Source organism: Idiotropiscis lumnitzeri, chromosome 7 (genome assembly GCF_059441095.1).
Source record: "Idiotropiscis lumnitzeri isolate Australia: NSW breed Sydney's pygmy pipehorse chromosome 7, RoL_Ilum_1.0, whole genome shotgun sequence".
Taxonomy (NCBI): Eukaryota; Metazoa; Chordata; class Actinopteri; order Syngnathiformes; family Syngnathidae; genus Idiotropiscis; species Idiotropiscis lumnitzeri.
The window spans coordinates 1,519,597-1,534,634 of NC_142397.1; the positions used below are offsets into that span (position 1 = coordinate 1,519,597).

At 44.0% G+C, this 15,038-nt stretch overlaps 2 protein-coding genes across 2 annotated transcripts in view; one reads left to right on the plus strand and one right to left on the minus strand.

Annotated features, from left to right (window-relative positions):
- The window catches only part of nbeab (neurobeachin b), a 157,394-nt gene that overhangs the window by 90,448 nt on the left and 51,908 nt on the right, over positions 1 to 15,038 (plus strand). The window contains exon 39 of the mRNA XM_088301559.1: positions 2,173 to 2,315. Coding sequence (XP_088157685.1) covers positions 2,173 to 2,315 — 143 coding nt within the window. The remainder of the gene's footprint in view (positions 1 to 2,172; positions 2,316 to 15,038) is intronic.
- mab21l1 (mab-21-like 1) lies at positions 2,580 to 4,653 on the minus strand. The gene has a single exon (XM_088301558.1). It carries the CDS (start codon positions 4,253 to 4,255, stop codon positions 3,176 to 3,178), a length of 1,080 nt encoding a protein of 359 aa, XP_088157684.1. The 5' UTR covers positions 4,256 to 4,653; the 3' UTR covers positions 2,580 to 3,175.

Genomic DNA, 15,038 nt, shown 5'->3' on the forward strand with positions numbered 1-15,038 from the left:
TAATAACATTGTCTAAAAAATACGAACATTTCATTTTTCTTGGAAAAAAAAATCTTTGAGGAGTTTTGAAATTTAAAGCGAGTCAATTGAAACCTGCAGCAAAAATGGAAATGCGGTGTATTATTGTGCTTTGCACTGCATGGCCTCAAATCTGTTTTTAAATTCATATTTTTTAGAATATTAGAAATGTTTGATGCGAGGAAAAACCGCACACAAATGTATTGTTATTCTTCACACCCTGTACCTAATGAAGTGTCCAACGTGTGTGCGTATGCAAATGAAGTTTCTTTTAACGATAACGCTTTTATTATCGTGTGGACGCCTTGTGGGTAATAATCCGAAAATGATTTTCACCAAAACCGGACAAAAATGTCCCAATTTTCATCCCACAATGAAAAAAAAAATTTTGCAGGCTGTTTGAACCTAAATCTCGCGTTAACGTGTCCCTAATTTCATTATTCCCATGTAAACATTGTAAGGCCACATCGCCTAATTATGAAAGGATCTCCGGGGGGGGGGGCGGTCGGATTAAAATGTTTATATAATCCTCTTTCTTCTTGCAATGCGCTCCAAGAAACGGACCGATCGGCGCATGCGTGCGCGATGCGCCTCTTTAGGTCGCCATACGACGCATTTATTACACGCACAACAACAACAATAATCTGGTTGCCATCAATCGGATTACTCGCGATGACGTCACCAAACACGGTAACTAGGGGGGGAGGTTTGATAACGTCGAGGCGCCGCGCAGGCGGGTTGGGTGTAAGGTGCGTGTGCGTGTGCGTGCGCTCGCCTGTTTGTGTGCGTGTGCGTGTGCGTGATTGTGACCCACGCCCACGCGTGATCCTGCAGCAACGTTGCACCGGCGCACGTGTGTGTGAGTGTGTCTTCCTAATTGGCCTGTGGACGCCGATGAAGACGGATGATGCGTTCAAGTGGCTCCTCTTGACTTGAAAGGATCGATCAAGATCCGCATTTCGTTTCAGTTTTGGCGTTCCTGCCTCTGCACGCATGCGTGGCTGCGAGCACGCGTGGGCCCCGCACGGGGAACAATAAACATGTGACAAGATGCTTTTTTTTTTTTTTTTTGCTTTGGTTTTTTGTTTTTCTTTCCAGTGACAGGCCGAGTGGGGCTGTTCCTAATAATTTGGCGAATTCGTCTTTTTGTGCTCGTTTGTCTTGATGATGCACATTTTGCAGCACACTGCATTTTTGGGGGCGGGAGGGAGTGGGGGGGATAAATTATGCAATGAGATCACAACTATGAAAGTGTCAATCGCGGTTAAGTGAATTCGTGGCACCTATTGCGAAATACAAATGTCCATGTGTTTTGAAATGTTTAATCCAAACCAAATTGTCTGTCGTATTTGAGAAGTTAATACATTTTATACAAATCATTTTTCCCTGTGCCTTTTTACGTTCTCGTTTGGTGACTGGATGCAAAACAAAACGACATTTCTATTATTTTTTTCCACACAGAATTAAAAACAATTATAGAATTATATATATATATATATATATATATATATATATATATATATGCACCCTAATTTTAAAAAATTACCCGTAAACGTACTACTTTTGTGTTGGTCTGATGTTTCAATATAAATGTATTTTGTTGCGTTTGGTTTCTGTATTTTTGTGACGATGTCAATACGTATAGATTACAACTTTTGCAAGACTACATTTCTTTTGTTTTATGAATAACGAATCGACATTGACAAAAATAAACTCCACAGTTTGCCCTGACTGATGTTAAAATTATAATTGTATCCCTTTTTTTTTTATTTGGTGTCTGCTTGTATTGTTGAAAGGTTTGCAATACACGATGTTTTTTGCTAAATTAAAACACACTTTTTAGTTCGTGGTGACAGATTTAATTTCATTGCACGTTTATCTTTGATGATTTGTTTCTTACTGTGGCGATTGAACGTTGTGCAAAAAAATGGACATTTTGTTTTTGAATTGTCAATCTCCGAAAATTAAAGTGTGTTCTGAGTGGTTTAAAAAATACTCGTTTTGTTTCTGTATTTGTTCTAACGTGGTGGTTACACGAATCGTTATAACGTATAATGAAAAAATAACACTTATTTATTTTATTTTATTTTTTTAATTTATTTCTTTACTTTAACACTGAATCGAGTTGATGCGCTGTGTTTTATCGCCTCAAAGGCGCAGGCCCGGTGGTGCTGAGCAGTCCGGCCCAGCTGGTGGCCCCCGGCCTGGTGGCCCGGGGGACCCTCTCCATCACCGGCAGCGAGATCTACTTCGAGGTGGACGAGGACGACCCCGCCTTGAAGGGGCTCAGCCCCAAGGTCAGCCGCACGCGCACGCGCACACGCACACGCACACGCAACGCCTCCCTCAAAACAAACCTTTGCAACACGTTTGCACGCCTGACGCAACAAATGTCAAATTGCCAAAATAAACACTTATGGCGTGGATGTATTTTAGGTAACTCATACAAATATGTGTGTGTTTTTTTATTTTAATATAAATTGCGCTTTTGAATGGGTGATTTAAAATCATATTATCGTTCTGATTTTCACATTAGTAACAAAAGCACGACGACGAACAAATACATATATAACAGTTGGTTTTATTAGCTTTTTAAATTAAGTGGATGACAATTAAAAAAACAAACAAACAAACAGATCACATGTGTTATAATCCAGTGTAGTTCAAGTGCATTTCTTTTCCTCAATTTTACCGTCATATATATTTACTATATTTATAGGTTGTCATTTAATAAAAAGCAATCGTGGCAGAACAAGTATTTTTTTTTAAAAAGAACAGCCAATAAAACGGTTATTTAAATAAAAAATTCAAGTAAATCGATGGAATGTTTCTTTAACAGATGCTTTACACTCAAATGTAAACTTTGCAACAGAAAAAGGGGAAAAAGAAAGTACAAATTGAATTGAGGCTAAGTATAAATTAAGTTGATTTTCTAGCACATCAAGAAAAAAAAACACCAACATTCACAATCTCACCGGAAGCACAACACATTTACAGTATCAAATGTCCACGCGTTTCAAGTCTTGTCAAAGGTTTGTTGGAAATATGAAAGCATTTTTTATGCGTGTGGAAAGCGAGTGGCGCAGGTCAAAAGGCGCACCCCCCCCCCCCCCCCCCCAAAATAAGGTCATAAAGTCGCTCGCTCGGCCGGGTTACCTCAGAGCTTCTCCAGGCTTTTGGGGTTGGTGAGGATCTCCCTGGCCAGACGCCACGTCTGCTTGGCGGCGTTCTCCAGGGCCGAGTGCGGCTTGCCCTGGAACAGGTCGAGGTTGGGCAAAAAATAGTGCGGGCAGCGGCGGCACTGCAGGCACGAGATGAGCTGCAATAGAATCCCGTTGAGCCGGTCGCCCAGGCAGTTCTCGTCCCAGTCGGCTTCGCGCGGGTGCTTCTCGCACTCGTACGACACGAGCGTCTTCATGTGGTAGTTGTTGAGCGGCGTGCCGGGCAGCTCCAGGTGGCGGTCACGCAGCGCCTTGAGCACCGACAGGCACTTCTTGCGGCAGCCGCCCAGCAGCAGCCGGTTCTCGGCCTCGGCGAACTGCAGCACCCAGGCGTCGCTCTCGGCCGAGCTCTGCTTCCCGTTGAGCGAGTAGCACTCCTTGGAGAGCAGGTTGAAGCCCTCCGCCTTGACCTCGGCCACGCGGTTGGGGCCCGGCCACGGGATGTGCGGCAGCGGCCAGTGCGCGGCGCTGCGCGGCCAGATGCCCGTGCACTTGAAGGCGGGCGTGATCTGCACCACGTAGCGGTCGCGGATGCGCAGCTTGACCTCGCTGGTGTCCGCCACCATCTTGACCACGTCGCGGTAGCTGCACTTGTCCACCGCCTGCGCCACCAGCGTCTGGAAGCGCGAGCGGATCTTACGCGCCGACAGGTAGCCCGAGGCGGTGATGAACTCCACCCACAGCGACATGCTGCGCTTGCGGCCGTCGCTCAGCTTGAGGACGGCGCAGCCGGGCAGCGAGCCGTCGTCCACGAAGTTGAAGACGCCCATCTGGTTGAGGTAGAGCACCACCTCGAACTCGCTGGGCGAGATGACCTCCAGGCCCTCGAAGCGGTTGTCCATCTCGCTCAGCGAGCTGATGAAGCGCGGCTCCTGCACCTCCACCTCCTTGAGCACGTCCGACACCACCTTGCACACCTCGCGGATGCTCTTGGACACGGCCGCCTTGCGCGACTGGCACTTCTCGTTGTAGTACTTGTTGAGGTGGTACACCAGCTTGGCCTGCGCGGCGATCATGTTGGGGCAGAGATCCGGGTTGTACACCGGAGTCTCGCAGTACGCCGACGGATCCAACGCGGCGGTTTGTACGGGAGCCAATTTTAGAGGAGAAAAGGCCACGCTCTACGAAGAAAAAAAAAAATAGAGGAGCAACCCGATTTGGAACGGGTGGGGGGGGGGGGGGATGGCGTCCGGGTCGGAGCTCCGGGACGGCCGCGCGGTGCTCACTCCTCACGACTTAACATGACTGAGAAAAGGACGAAGAAGAAGAGTGAAAAGTTCCCCCTCCGTCATGCGCCAAAAGGAAAGTGTGCGTGCGTGATTTGCGCGGAGTGCAAATGTGCTCTGCCGGCGCGCACCGCCGCGGTGTTTGCTGTCGTTTGACAACACGCACGCACACACAAAGTCCGACGCACACGCACGCGGCGCGCGCGCTGGCTTTATTGTAAGGGAGGAGCTGGCGGTGGGCTGGCCCAATGGCGGCTCGTTGCGTCACGGCAGCTCGTTTGGGTCGGCGGCTGCTTATAGAGCAGAAAGGCTCATCAAGGCCACAGAGAGTACATGTAGACGCGCGAGAAAATTCTCCCACGCGCGAGGGGGCGAGGGGCGGGGCGATAATTATTTATTTTTTTGCGTGCAGTTTTATGATTTTTTTTTTTTTTGCCCCCTTCTGGATTGTCTTGTTTTTTCCTCCAATGAACTTTATTGAATTATTGAAATGACAGCTGCTGTGTTTAGCTTAGGAAATCATTTATATTCCTGTAATAACGTTTTGCTTCACTTTTCTGCAATCTTTAGAATAGATTTAGATATTTGCTATTTTTTAATATTATTATTTTTGGTACTAGTAATTCAGTATTTTTCTTAATTCATTTTTGGCGCATTCGTGGCTTTGTGGCATGCAAAGTTTAGTTCATAAACGTCACTTCGTTCATATGAAGCAAGCAGTTTAATGTTAATATACGTTTAAAAAAATGATTTGTCATGTATCATTATTTCAAAACTATTTTCCAATAGTTATATTTTCATTTGTCTCCACTCTAAAGAATTAGGAAAAAACAAATTTCCTTTTCGTTTTTACATTTTTCAAATTTTATTTTCCACATGCAGTGGTTATTGTGCATATTACTTATTTTAATATCTGAACGTGCTTTTTTCTGGTATATATATATATTTATATTAGGGGTACAAATTATTAAATAATTTTATATATTGATTACTCTGTCTTAAATTCATTTCCTGTCTGTAACAAGAAAACAAGACATTATTTCAGATAATGCGGAAAAATGTACAATCAGAAATCAAACACCAAAGATACACTTGCTTGGATATCAAAAATTTGGCAAAAATGGTTGCTTATCAGATGTTTGCAGATGTGCAAATTTTGATTCAACACAGATTAAAAAAAAATATATATATATGTACAAATCTGCTTTGATAGAGGCCGACCACAGAAATCTTGGGAATATTTACTGTTGAGAGGCAGAAATTGTGAGGATTTGAACAAATTCAAACGGTCTCCAAATGATTAATGAATTATCCCAAATTATTAGCGATTAATTTTATATATATATATATATATATATATATATATATATATATATGCGCGCACACACACACACACACGCATGCATGTGCATTTCATAATCTCTTTGAATGCGAGTTTGTTGATTCGGATTTGCTTTTGCACTAAATCTTTTTACGTCTTTCGCATGCGGCGCCGGCCTCCATCTCTGACTTTGATTGAAAAGCACGTCAACTGAAAGCAGAATAAAGAGAGACGAAAGACACAAGTATTGGAGATGGATGGCTAGATGGCTCCAACTTGCATGTGCCCCCTAGTGGCTGCGAACACAATAGGGCACGCACAGATTTCGAAATCTGACTGCCCGCTTTGTAAATTACGATCATCGGGCCATGCGGTAACATCTTCGCATGTCACAATCTCTCCTTTGATGTCTTTGAGGTCTGATCGTTTGGAACCAATAAATATTCCGAGCGAGACAAGTAAAAGTCATCCCGTTTAAGACTTTTCTTCTTTCCCGCATGTAAATCCGCTGAGAAATGGCCATGCTATTCGCTGTCATTCACAACTAGCCCCCCCCAACCCCCCCAAAAAAGGAAAAAGAATTCCATCCATGTAGATTAGCCACATTGTTTGTCGCCGTTCACTTTCGAATCCCATACAACATTCTCACACAGGACTGTAAAGTGGACTCCCTTATTGGCATCTTTTCCATCCTCCTTCCCACTGCGGCGCAGCCCGCCACGTTTATTAGAAGCAGACCACGTCCGACATTCCCGTCGAGCGACGCCGCGACGTCGGCATACAGTAACCTCCCGAGCGTTCGCTTCTCGCCTTGGCTCTTCCGCAAGCTCTTTGGCCCGTCGCCGGCCGCGTGCGTGATACCGGCGCGGGGATTTTGCCCAGATTATGGCCTCCTAATCTGAAGCATGTGCTGATTTGTAAACGCGTCGCCGGCCGTGGGGCCCTTCCGTGCGGTCGTCTCGCACACTTGAGCGCAATCGTCTTGACAACATTGTGAGCATTGTTGCTTGCGTGCCTGCCGAAGGAGGAGGACGAGGAGGCCCCTCCGTTCTGATATATGCGCCTGTGATTCCAGCTCGGGCCCCGTTTTTGACCTATGCGTTATTGTATAAATCAATATGGCGTCTCCTGCTGTCTAGCTACCCCCCCAAATTTTTAGCGGCCCATGTGACCCTGTTTTCAAGGCCTCTTTTGTTTCCACGGCTTGGACAGGACGCGTCTTTGCTTCTTGTCCGCCATTTTTCTTTGGCATTTTCCTCTTTATGAAGAGTGATTGTCCTGTTAACATGGCAGACAACTCCGGGGTCAGACGCGCTGACGGGAAATTCCCCCTTTTGACCGCAACACTCGTGCTTATAGAGTGGCCTGAGGTGCTGTGGTTGCAACGAGCGCTCTTGCATATATGTTGAAATCAACAACATTTTTCAGTCCTACAATTTTGCAGGCGGAGTTCTCGAAATCCTCACTTTTCAGGAGACCCCCAAAACGGCGTGATTACTCAACCGTTAACGTCGTATCGTCAAAGAGCGCTGGCCGTTTTCAACACTTTAGATTGGTCAGTCCTTTTTAAAAATTTCACTCAAATGTGTGGTTTGAAAGTGACCCCAAATGTGACGTAGGAGCCTCCAACTTTTCCTGCACCCGCAAAAAAAAGTCTTCAGAGAGGAAGGCAGCCGTTTTGGTGAAAGATTTTTTTTTTTTTAGCAATTTGGCAGTTTGATAACTTGGCAAAAGAACTTTAAAATGCATCCGCTGAAGCCTCTTTTAGTTAGCATCATGAAATTTGGTAGGCAAGTTTATTCTGAGTAGACCCACAAAAAAAGTCTCAAAAAGCTGGAAGTCAAACATTTTGGTTTGAAAAGGCCGTGTTAAGGGGCAATTTGGCAACATTTGGAGACTTTAAATTTGGTGTGCACGTCGATGTTGAGTAGACCCACAAAGCAAAGTCTGAACAGGAATAAGACATTTTGTTTTCTGGGACACGCGCTTCCCATTGGTGTTCACTTGAGAATTTTTTTTTTTTTAGGAGCAGTTGTTCAAAGTGTCAACCGCGGAAATACACCCAAAACATAACGGGCAATTTCCTGTCCAATTTCAGATGTTGCAATTTTTTATTTTTTTCCCCAACTGTTAGGATAAACATGCCCACCCAATTTCATGTTTTTTCCCCCCCCAACAATAAAAGAAAATTCATAAGAACTCCAAGTACGATTTTTCAAAATAGTAGCTACTATGTATTGCCCGTAGCGCTCTTTCTACTTGAGAAAGAACAAATATTTAAATTAATATTGAAAATGCAAAAACAAGTTGAAATCTCTTGACTTTGTCTTTTCAGCAATGGCGGTCAATTTTGACTGACATGTTATTAATTTTAATAATTTAATCCTTAAAGAACAAATAATGCGCTGATAAGATTAAGAGGATTTAATAAATTGACATATTTCTGCCTAAATCAGATTAAACGTGTCCGAGATGTGACGTTCCCGCTGTGAGAAATAATCTCGTGGGTTACGATATTGATTGTCACATGATGAGATTGTCAGTGGGGTCCTTTTTTTTTTTTTTTTTAATAACGCCGGCTTATTATTGTTATTAGACTTATTATTATTATTCCCCGGCAATATGGTGCCTCTGCAGGAGGCCGGCTAATTTTGCCGGACCCCCTTTGGCTTGTGTCCATTCATTTATTTTCTCCACCGCTGGGTCTCTTCTGCATGTCGCCCGGAGGCTCACGTCAAGCACGCGCGCGTGAGACACACGGCAAACTTTTACCAACATACGTGCACTTTTTTTTTTGGGATGCGGGTCTCTCTATCTAAACACAAAAAGGTGTCGAAAGTGTAAATTAAGAAACGTAATTGATTGTCTCAGCTTCATTTGGCCCTTCAACCCCCCCCCCCTCTGCAATATGCTTCGCTTGTCAGCCTTTGTGATAAATTACATGCATGCATTTGCATGAATTTAGCAGAAGTGTGGCTCACACATGTATGCTTGCCAAATTAAGAGTTTGGAAAATGCAGAATTTGCCTTAAAAAAAAAAAGTAGTCATATGGGTGCACTTTTCTCATCGTTAGCGCACAATTTAGCATCGATTTATTGGGACGGGTGAAGGATTGTTAGCGACCTTTGTATTCAGAGCACATTTCTTAAGGTACTCATGTCTTTACCGACATCTTTTCCAATGAAATTGCTTCATTATTTGGCCGAATGAATCATGTTTTTCGGGTTTTACCGTACAAATTTGCCAAACTTGCAGACACGACCCTCGTGCTGAAAATGGTGATTGGTCGCGTCCCACAAAATTGTTTAAAAATTGCGAAAGTTTCATTTTGCAACTTCAGTTTTGGTAGGCGTGTCTATTTTGAGTAGACCAACCAAAAAAACCTGAAGAATCCACTGCAAAACACAAAGTCAGCCATTTTATTTTGGCATTTTAGGGGCAATGTCAAAAGAACTGGGTTTAAAAAAAAAAAAAAAAGTTAGCCCTAGGTCTATTTTAAGGACAATTTGGCACATAATGATTACATCTGTTTTAGGCCAACCCTTTGAAAACAAACTCCGCATTTTGTCAATTGCTACCAAATCTGAAAAATGTCCCCAAGAAAGATGACTGAAGCAAAATTGTCAAAAAGTTGTTCGTCACGTTTGAAAATGAAGCCTCTCATTGAACGATATAAAATTTGGTGGGTGTGTCTAACTTGAGAAGACCCACCCAATTTTTTTTGGGGAAGAGTCACGCCTGAAAGCAAAAAACATTTCCCGCACTTTTCGTCAGCCATAATACTCATTATTTTAAACGGCCCACCAACGGATGTTTCTCCAAATTTTGCATCGTTAGCGCTGAGCTGAGCTGAGTTTAATTTTCTTCCGGCTTTTTGCGGTCAAAACCAACAGCGTATTAATCTTCATATTCCGCGAGGTGTCGGCCATCTCGGCGTGGGCGCCGTAATCATCTGCCCAGTGACCCCGAGATGCTCGTCTGCGCTTCCCCGCGTTCTCCTTCAAAATTAAACGCGGAAAACAAAAGAGCATAGAGACACAAGGCCGGGCCGCCGCCCTGGTAATCGAATGGCCCGCGATCAAATTAGGCGAGCTCGCCTAAATAAGGGATGAAGGGTTCATAATTGCCAGTCGTGGAGATGTGAGGTGCCGGGTGCCAACTGTCAGAGGCGGGCTAATGATGACAAATGTCTCTCGATGCAGATTGCTTGTGCTGCTGCTGCGAAGAGAAATGCACCGGGGCCTAATGAGAGGAAGCGCGGGTGCTTATTTAATGACCTGCACGGAAACAAACGGCACTCACTCAAGCTTGATGTTGTTCAGGCCCAACGCTCCTTTTTCGTTTTAAATAACATCCTCCAAAAATGATCTTGATGAGGGCAGCGGCGCGTAGGAGGAAGAGTCGGACATTTGGAATTACCATGGCAACCTCAGGGTCACCTTCTTTTGTGGTCCGGCTGCAGTTTTTCAACCTTTGGTCACCAAACAGTCACACAAAGTTGCTGCTGGCCTCACAAAATCAAGAAATCCTGATCATATTCTTCACATTGACGTTATTATTATATCCTCGTGTTGAGTTTTTAGGTGAGAGTTTTTATCCAATCAGAATTCAGCTCACTCGTGTTGCCAGGCAGATTTCATAATTCTGGTAGCGCGCATAATTTTTCCGAGGCCTTCAGATACAATCGTGCGGGCGACTCTTCTGTGTGAGTGTTGGGGCTCATACAGTTGATAGGCAGTTGCAATAGCCAATCAGATCACGAGTTGATGACAGTAGGGCCTTCTCGCTGGCCTTACGCTGACGGTAATGAACGCGTTTTGTGATTGGATATTCACTCGTTAGGGGGCAGCGCAATGCGGAATCAACACACCTGAAAATTGTAACTGGTGACCGTTTGAAAATCGAAAATATATTCTTGCTTTTTTTAACCACTGACGGAGGGAAAAGTGTGCATTTAATTGCAGATGCACTTGCGAGGCCATTTTCAAGACACTTTTCAAGAGAAGCTAGCTCGTCCAACACTCGCTCAGTCGTGTGCAAGTGTCTTTCTGTTTATTATTTGTCCAGCCGTGGTGTTATGTGGGGGACAAAGTACGACTTGACGTTTGAAATGCACGGCCCGCCACTGGTTAGCACTGATGCTAATGCTAACACTAGAGCAGTGATTCGGAACCGGTGTGCCGCGGTGCATTACTGTACCGCCAGACATAATCAAGTGTGCTGTGGGAAATGATCTCATTTCACTTCATTGCTCACTTTTCAATTATGAATCACGAGTTTCTTCAATGAGCCGTGCGGCAGCTATTTGGACCGGAGTTGCCGAACATGTTTCCTGGGCCTATAAAATGCTACCTCACAATAAATTCTTGGAGCTCACTGGCCTCCCTTTTTAGTGCTTTCTCGGTCTGTTTATGTTGTATTTCTAAGCGTAGTTTCTCGGGAGCCGCAGTAAATCAGACTTTCCGCCCGCCGTGTGACGTCGGCCTCATGCTAATAAAAGCGCAAAGCAGGAGTGGCCGTGGCCCGGCCACATTTGCCCAATTTGTTGCATGAATAGCTCTTGAAAGGCTTTCCCGGCGCGCACAAAGGGCCCCTCGTCTTTGTTTGCTCTCGCCCCATCTGTGTCATCTGCTGGTCCGTGCAAGAGGGCGGCGTCTCGGGGGCGCTCCCCAGCGGCGCCGCCAGTTGTTTTATGGACTCTGCGGAGTGCTGCCGGGAGTTCATAAGTCGGCCCCCCGCCCATTGTGCGGCGGGGCCAGCTGACGCGCGTGAATGGACGGCAGCATATTGACACATCATTTCCATTAATGAATCGGACGAGGCCGCCTCGTTTCGCGCCGTGATTTATGTCTGATGGGTTATCATCCGAAGAGTGAGGGCTTCGCCCGCGACGCCTCGCCGTGTAGCACTGAAACCACAGAAAACTTTTTTTTTCAAATTATAAAAAAGTGTTGTTTTAACCTTTTTTTCTTGTACATAAATCACACTTTTTATCGGATTCACTTATCTTTACAACAGGAAATGTAGTTTTATGACTCACTTAGCAATAAAGCATCAATCCTCATTTATTTTCCCCGAGATCTCAAACACAGACAGTTATTTTTGGTTTTCAGGAAGAAAATGAAAAAATTACCGTCGTACCTTGACTTACGATAATTAGTTCCATGACTATTTTGTCACACTAAGCGCTTGTATCGCAAATCATCTTTCCCATTCAAAGAAATGGAAATTCCGTTCATCCGTTCCAGCCCCAGGACAACATTTCTTTCCTTACTATTTTCTCCTGCTTCTTTTCTTGTGTGCGCCTCGACCACCAGAGGGCAGTATAATGCAGACATCCATCCATCCATTTAGAAGAGTTTCACAAGTATGTGATTGTTAATGTTGGACAATATGTGCTTGTGTTGACTTTTGTAAGTCGCGTCATTCAAAGTTTGAGGTGACATTGGACTGATTATACCAATACGCCGATCTTGGCTGGAAGATTGTTTTAGATAAAGCATCAGGATTTTATTTATTTTTAAAAAACAATTTTTTTTCTAATTCATATACATACATAAAACCTTTTTAAGTTCCAGTGAAGAGAACGCATCTACAAATAGAGTTTTTTATTTTTATTTTCCAATATTCTTATGTCTAGCTGCCCAATAAAATTGTATCTTCAATTTGTTTAGTTTTTTTTTTTTCAATCCGAAACACCAAAATTAATCTTTTTTTTCTCTTTTTTTCTTTTTTTCCCAACCATATAATGATTACAATGATGGGATATTTATTTATTTATTTATTTATGTAATTAATTATTTATTTATTTGTTTGTTTATTTTTGGGGTGGGGGTGGCAAAATAACAAAAGAATTTGTAAATGCTCTTCAACATTTTACATCTCTCTATCCAAAGAAAAACAAATTCTTCCAAATTACTTTTCCTACACTTTCCCTTCCGGTTCTTTATGGTGACCCAGTTTGCGAGCTCGGGCCTGACCTAACCCCCCCCGTCACTTCTGCACCGCCATTTCTACGGCGGTGTCAGCCTCCCTTCAGGAGGCGAGGTGAAAAGGAGAGGAAACCAAAGAAGGGGAGGTTTGCCCCTCGAGAGGATGCGAGACAAAGATGGCAGCGAGAGACATTTTGTCTACTTTGATTAGTTCCGGCTGCCGCTGAGCTGTGCTTAATATTAGCCCGCTCGCCGTCACCGGCGTCAAATGGAGCCCACCTCATTTCCATCCGCCACGCTGGCGCCGACATATGGGGCAGGATGCCAATTGCTTATTTTATACGCTAATTAACGACACTCAGACCGCGTTAGATGCGCCTCCAGCGTGACATAGTTTACTTGACGCATTTACATTTCGGCCCTGGTCAGGTCTTCTATTTTGGGATCTGTGCACAAACAACGATGGATATTAGACGGACGGGTTGGGCAATTCAACAAAATGTAATCGGGATTTCCATTTTGGCTTCTCACAATCGTAAAAAAAAAATGAATCGAAGAAAAACGATGAATCGGCGTCATATCGTCCACGTTGCGGCGTTGTCTTTGGCGCTCGAATGCAGCCCAGTGTGATCGCCGCCTTAATGAGCACGGCAGATGAAAGCCCAGCAGGACTCAGCAACTTGACACACACACACACACGCACGCCCACACCGTACGACACACACTCATGCACGTCACCAATCAAGATTCGCTGAATGTCATTGAGGCAAGTAAAATCTCAACGCATGCATCTGTCGTGCTTTGCAATTTGCTGCTTGCGCACAGCAGAAGGAGATATATATTTAAAAAAAATATATATATATATAAAAGGTGCAAATTCTGACTTGGGTATCGTGATTATGAAGGGACTGGCAAATTGTCTTTTCTGTTGCTGGGATTACTGGCGCACTTTCTGCCGCATCTTGTGGCATCTACGGAAAAAGTACAAACAAAACACAATTTGGTGGATTTAAAAAAAAATTGTTTGGGCAGGTCAGCGAAAAATATCGAGATACAGAACTATTGCATGTGAGTCCGTTTCTTGGTGTTGGGGGTGGGCACGAGCAAGCCAGCTGTTGACACCGTCTAACAAAGGGCGTGGATTAGGCGTTTACCACGACAGTAATATGATAGGTCATAATAATAAAATTTTTTTAAAAAAAAGTCCAACTGGAGAGGCAGCACTTGGCTGAGTAATGAATGATTGAGTGCGAAAGGAGACACTGCCACTTGCCGCCGAGCTGAGCGTCGGCGCTGACGCCTGCCGCGCTCGCCTTGATCACGTTTCACCGCGCTCGTCTCATCTCGGCCTGCCTGCGTTTGCCGAGGGGGAAAGCCGCTTTCCACGCCAACGTCTCGCCCTAATTTACACATTCAAGACTTTTCTTTTTTTGGGATGTTTTTCTGCGTGTCTGCACTGCTGCTATTGCCAGTGAGGCTCGCTCCATCAGTCCTCTTAGAAACCAGCATCATCAACGCGCGCACACACACACACACACACACACCCCATCTCTCCTGTGTTTGCCTCCAGGCAGTGAACTAATTTCAGCTTCCATAATTGCGCTGTGTTGAACACCTGTCTACTATTAATTCTCCCCCTTGTCGCTCATTCGCTCCCTTAATGAGATATTATTGTAATTATTTTCATGATAGTTTTCTTGTTTTTAAGCAGCGCACGAGGGGGTAATGAGCTTGATTGATGTTATTGTTAAAGGCACCGCTAACTCTCTTTTAGATGTTTTACTCAAATGCGATAGTTTAAAAAAAAAAAAAAAAAAAGAGAAAAGAAAAGAAATAGTTTCACATGAAGACATCGAAATGATAATGTGCCTGCAAAGTGGCTATTCATGCTTTAGGCCAGTGGTTCTCAATTATTTTGTTACGCCCCCCCCCCTTAGCAAGAAGAAAACAATTCGCACCCCCTCCCCACCACCACAATCCACAAAGCATTTTCATTGCAAAACAAACCTGCTCTGTAGAGTTAAAACTCACTTCGCACAATGGGCAAGGAGAGCGCCACTGCCAACTAGTGGAGCGGAGGTGCAATTACACTTTATCGTAGTACGGTGGGAAAAAAGCATGTTCACACGCGCTAAAAACACTTCACTAAAAATCTTGAAGCATATTTTGCTTTTATTTTTTTTTTAGATTTGCAGCATGTTGAAAATTCTCCGGTTGTGTTTTTTTTTTATGTCCAATTTGTTTCATCATCAAAAAATATTAAAAAAACAACCCAAAAAAAACAATACAAATTAAGGTTAAAAGTTGAATCAATTTTTT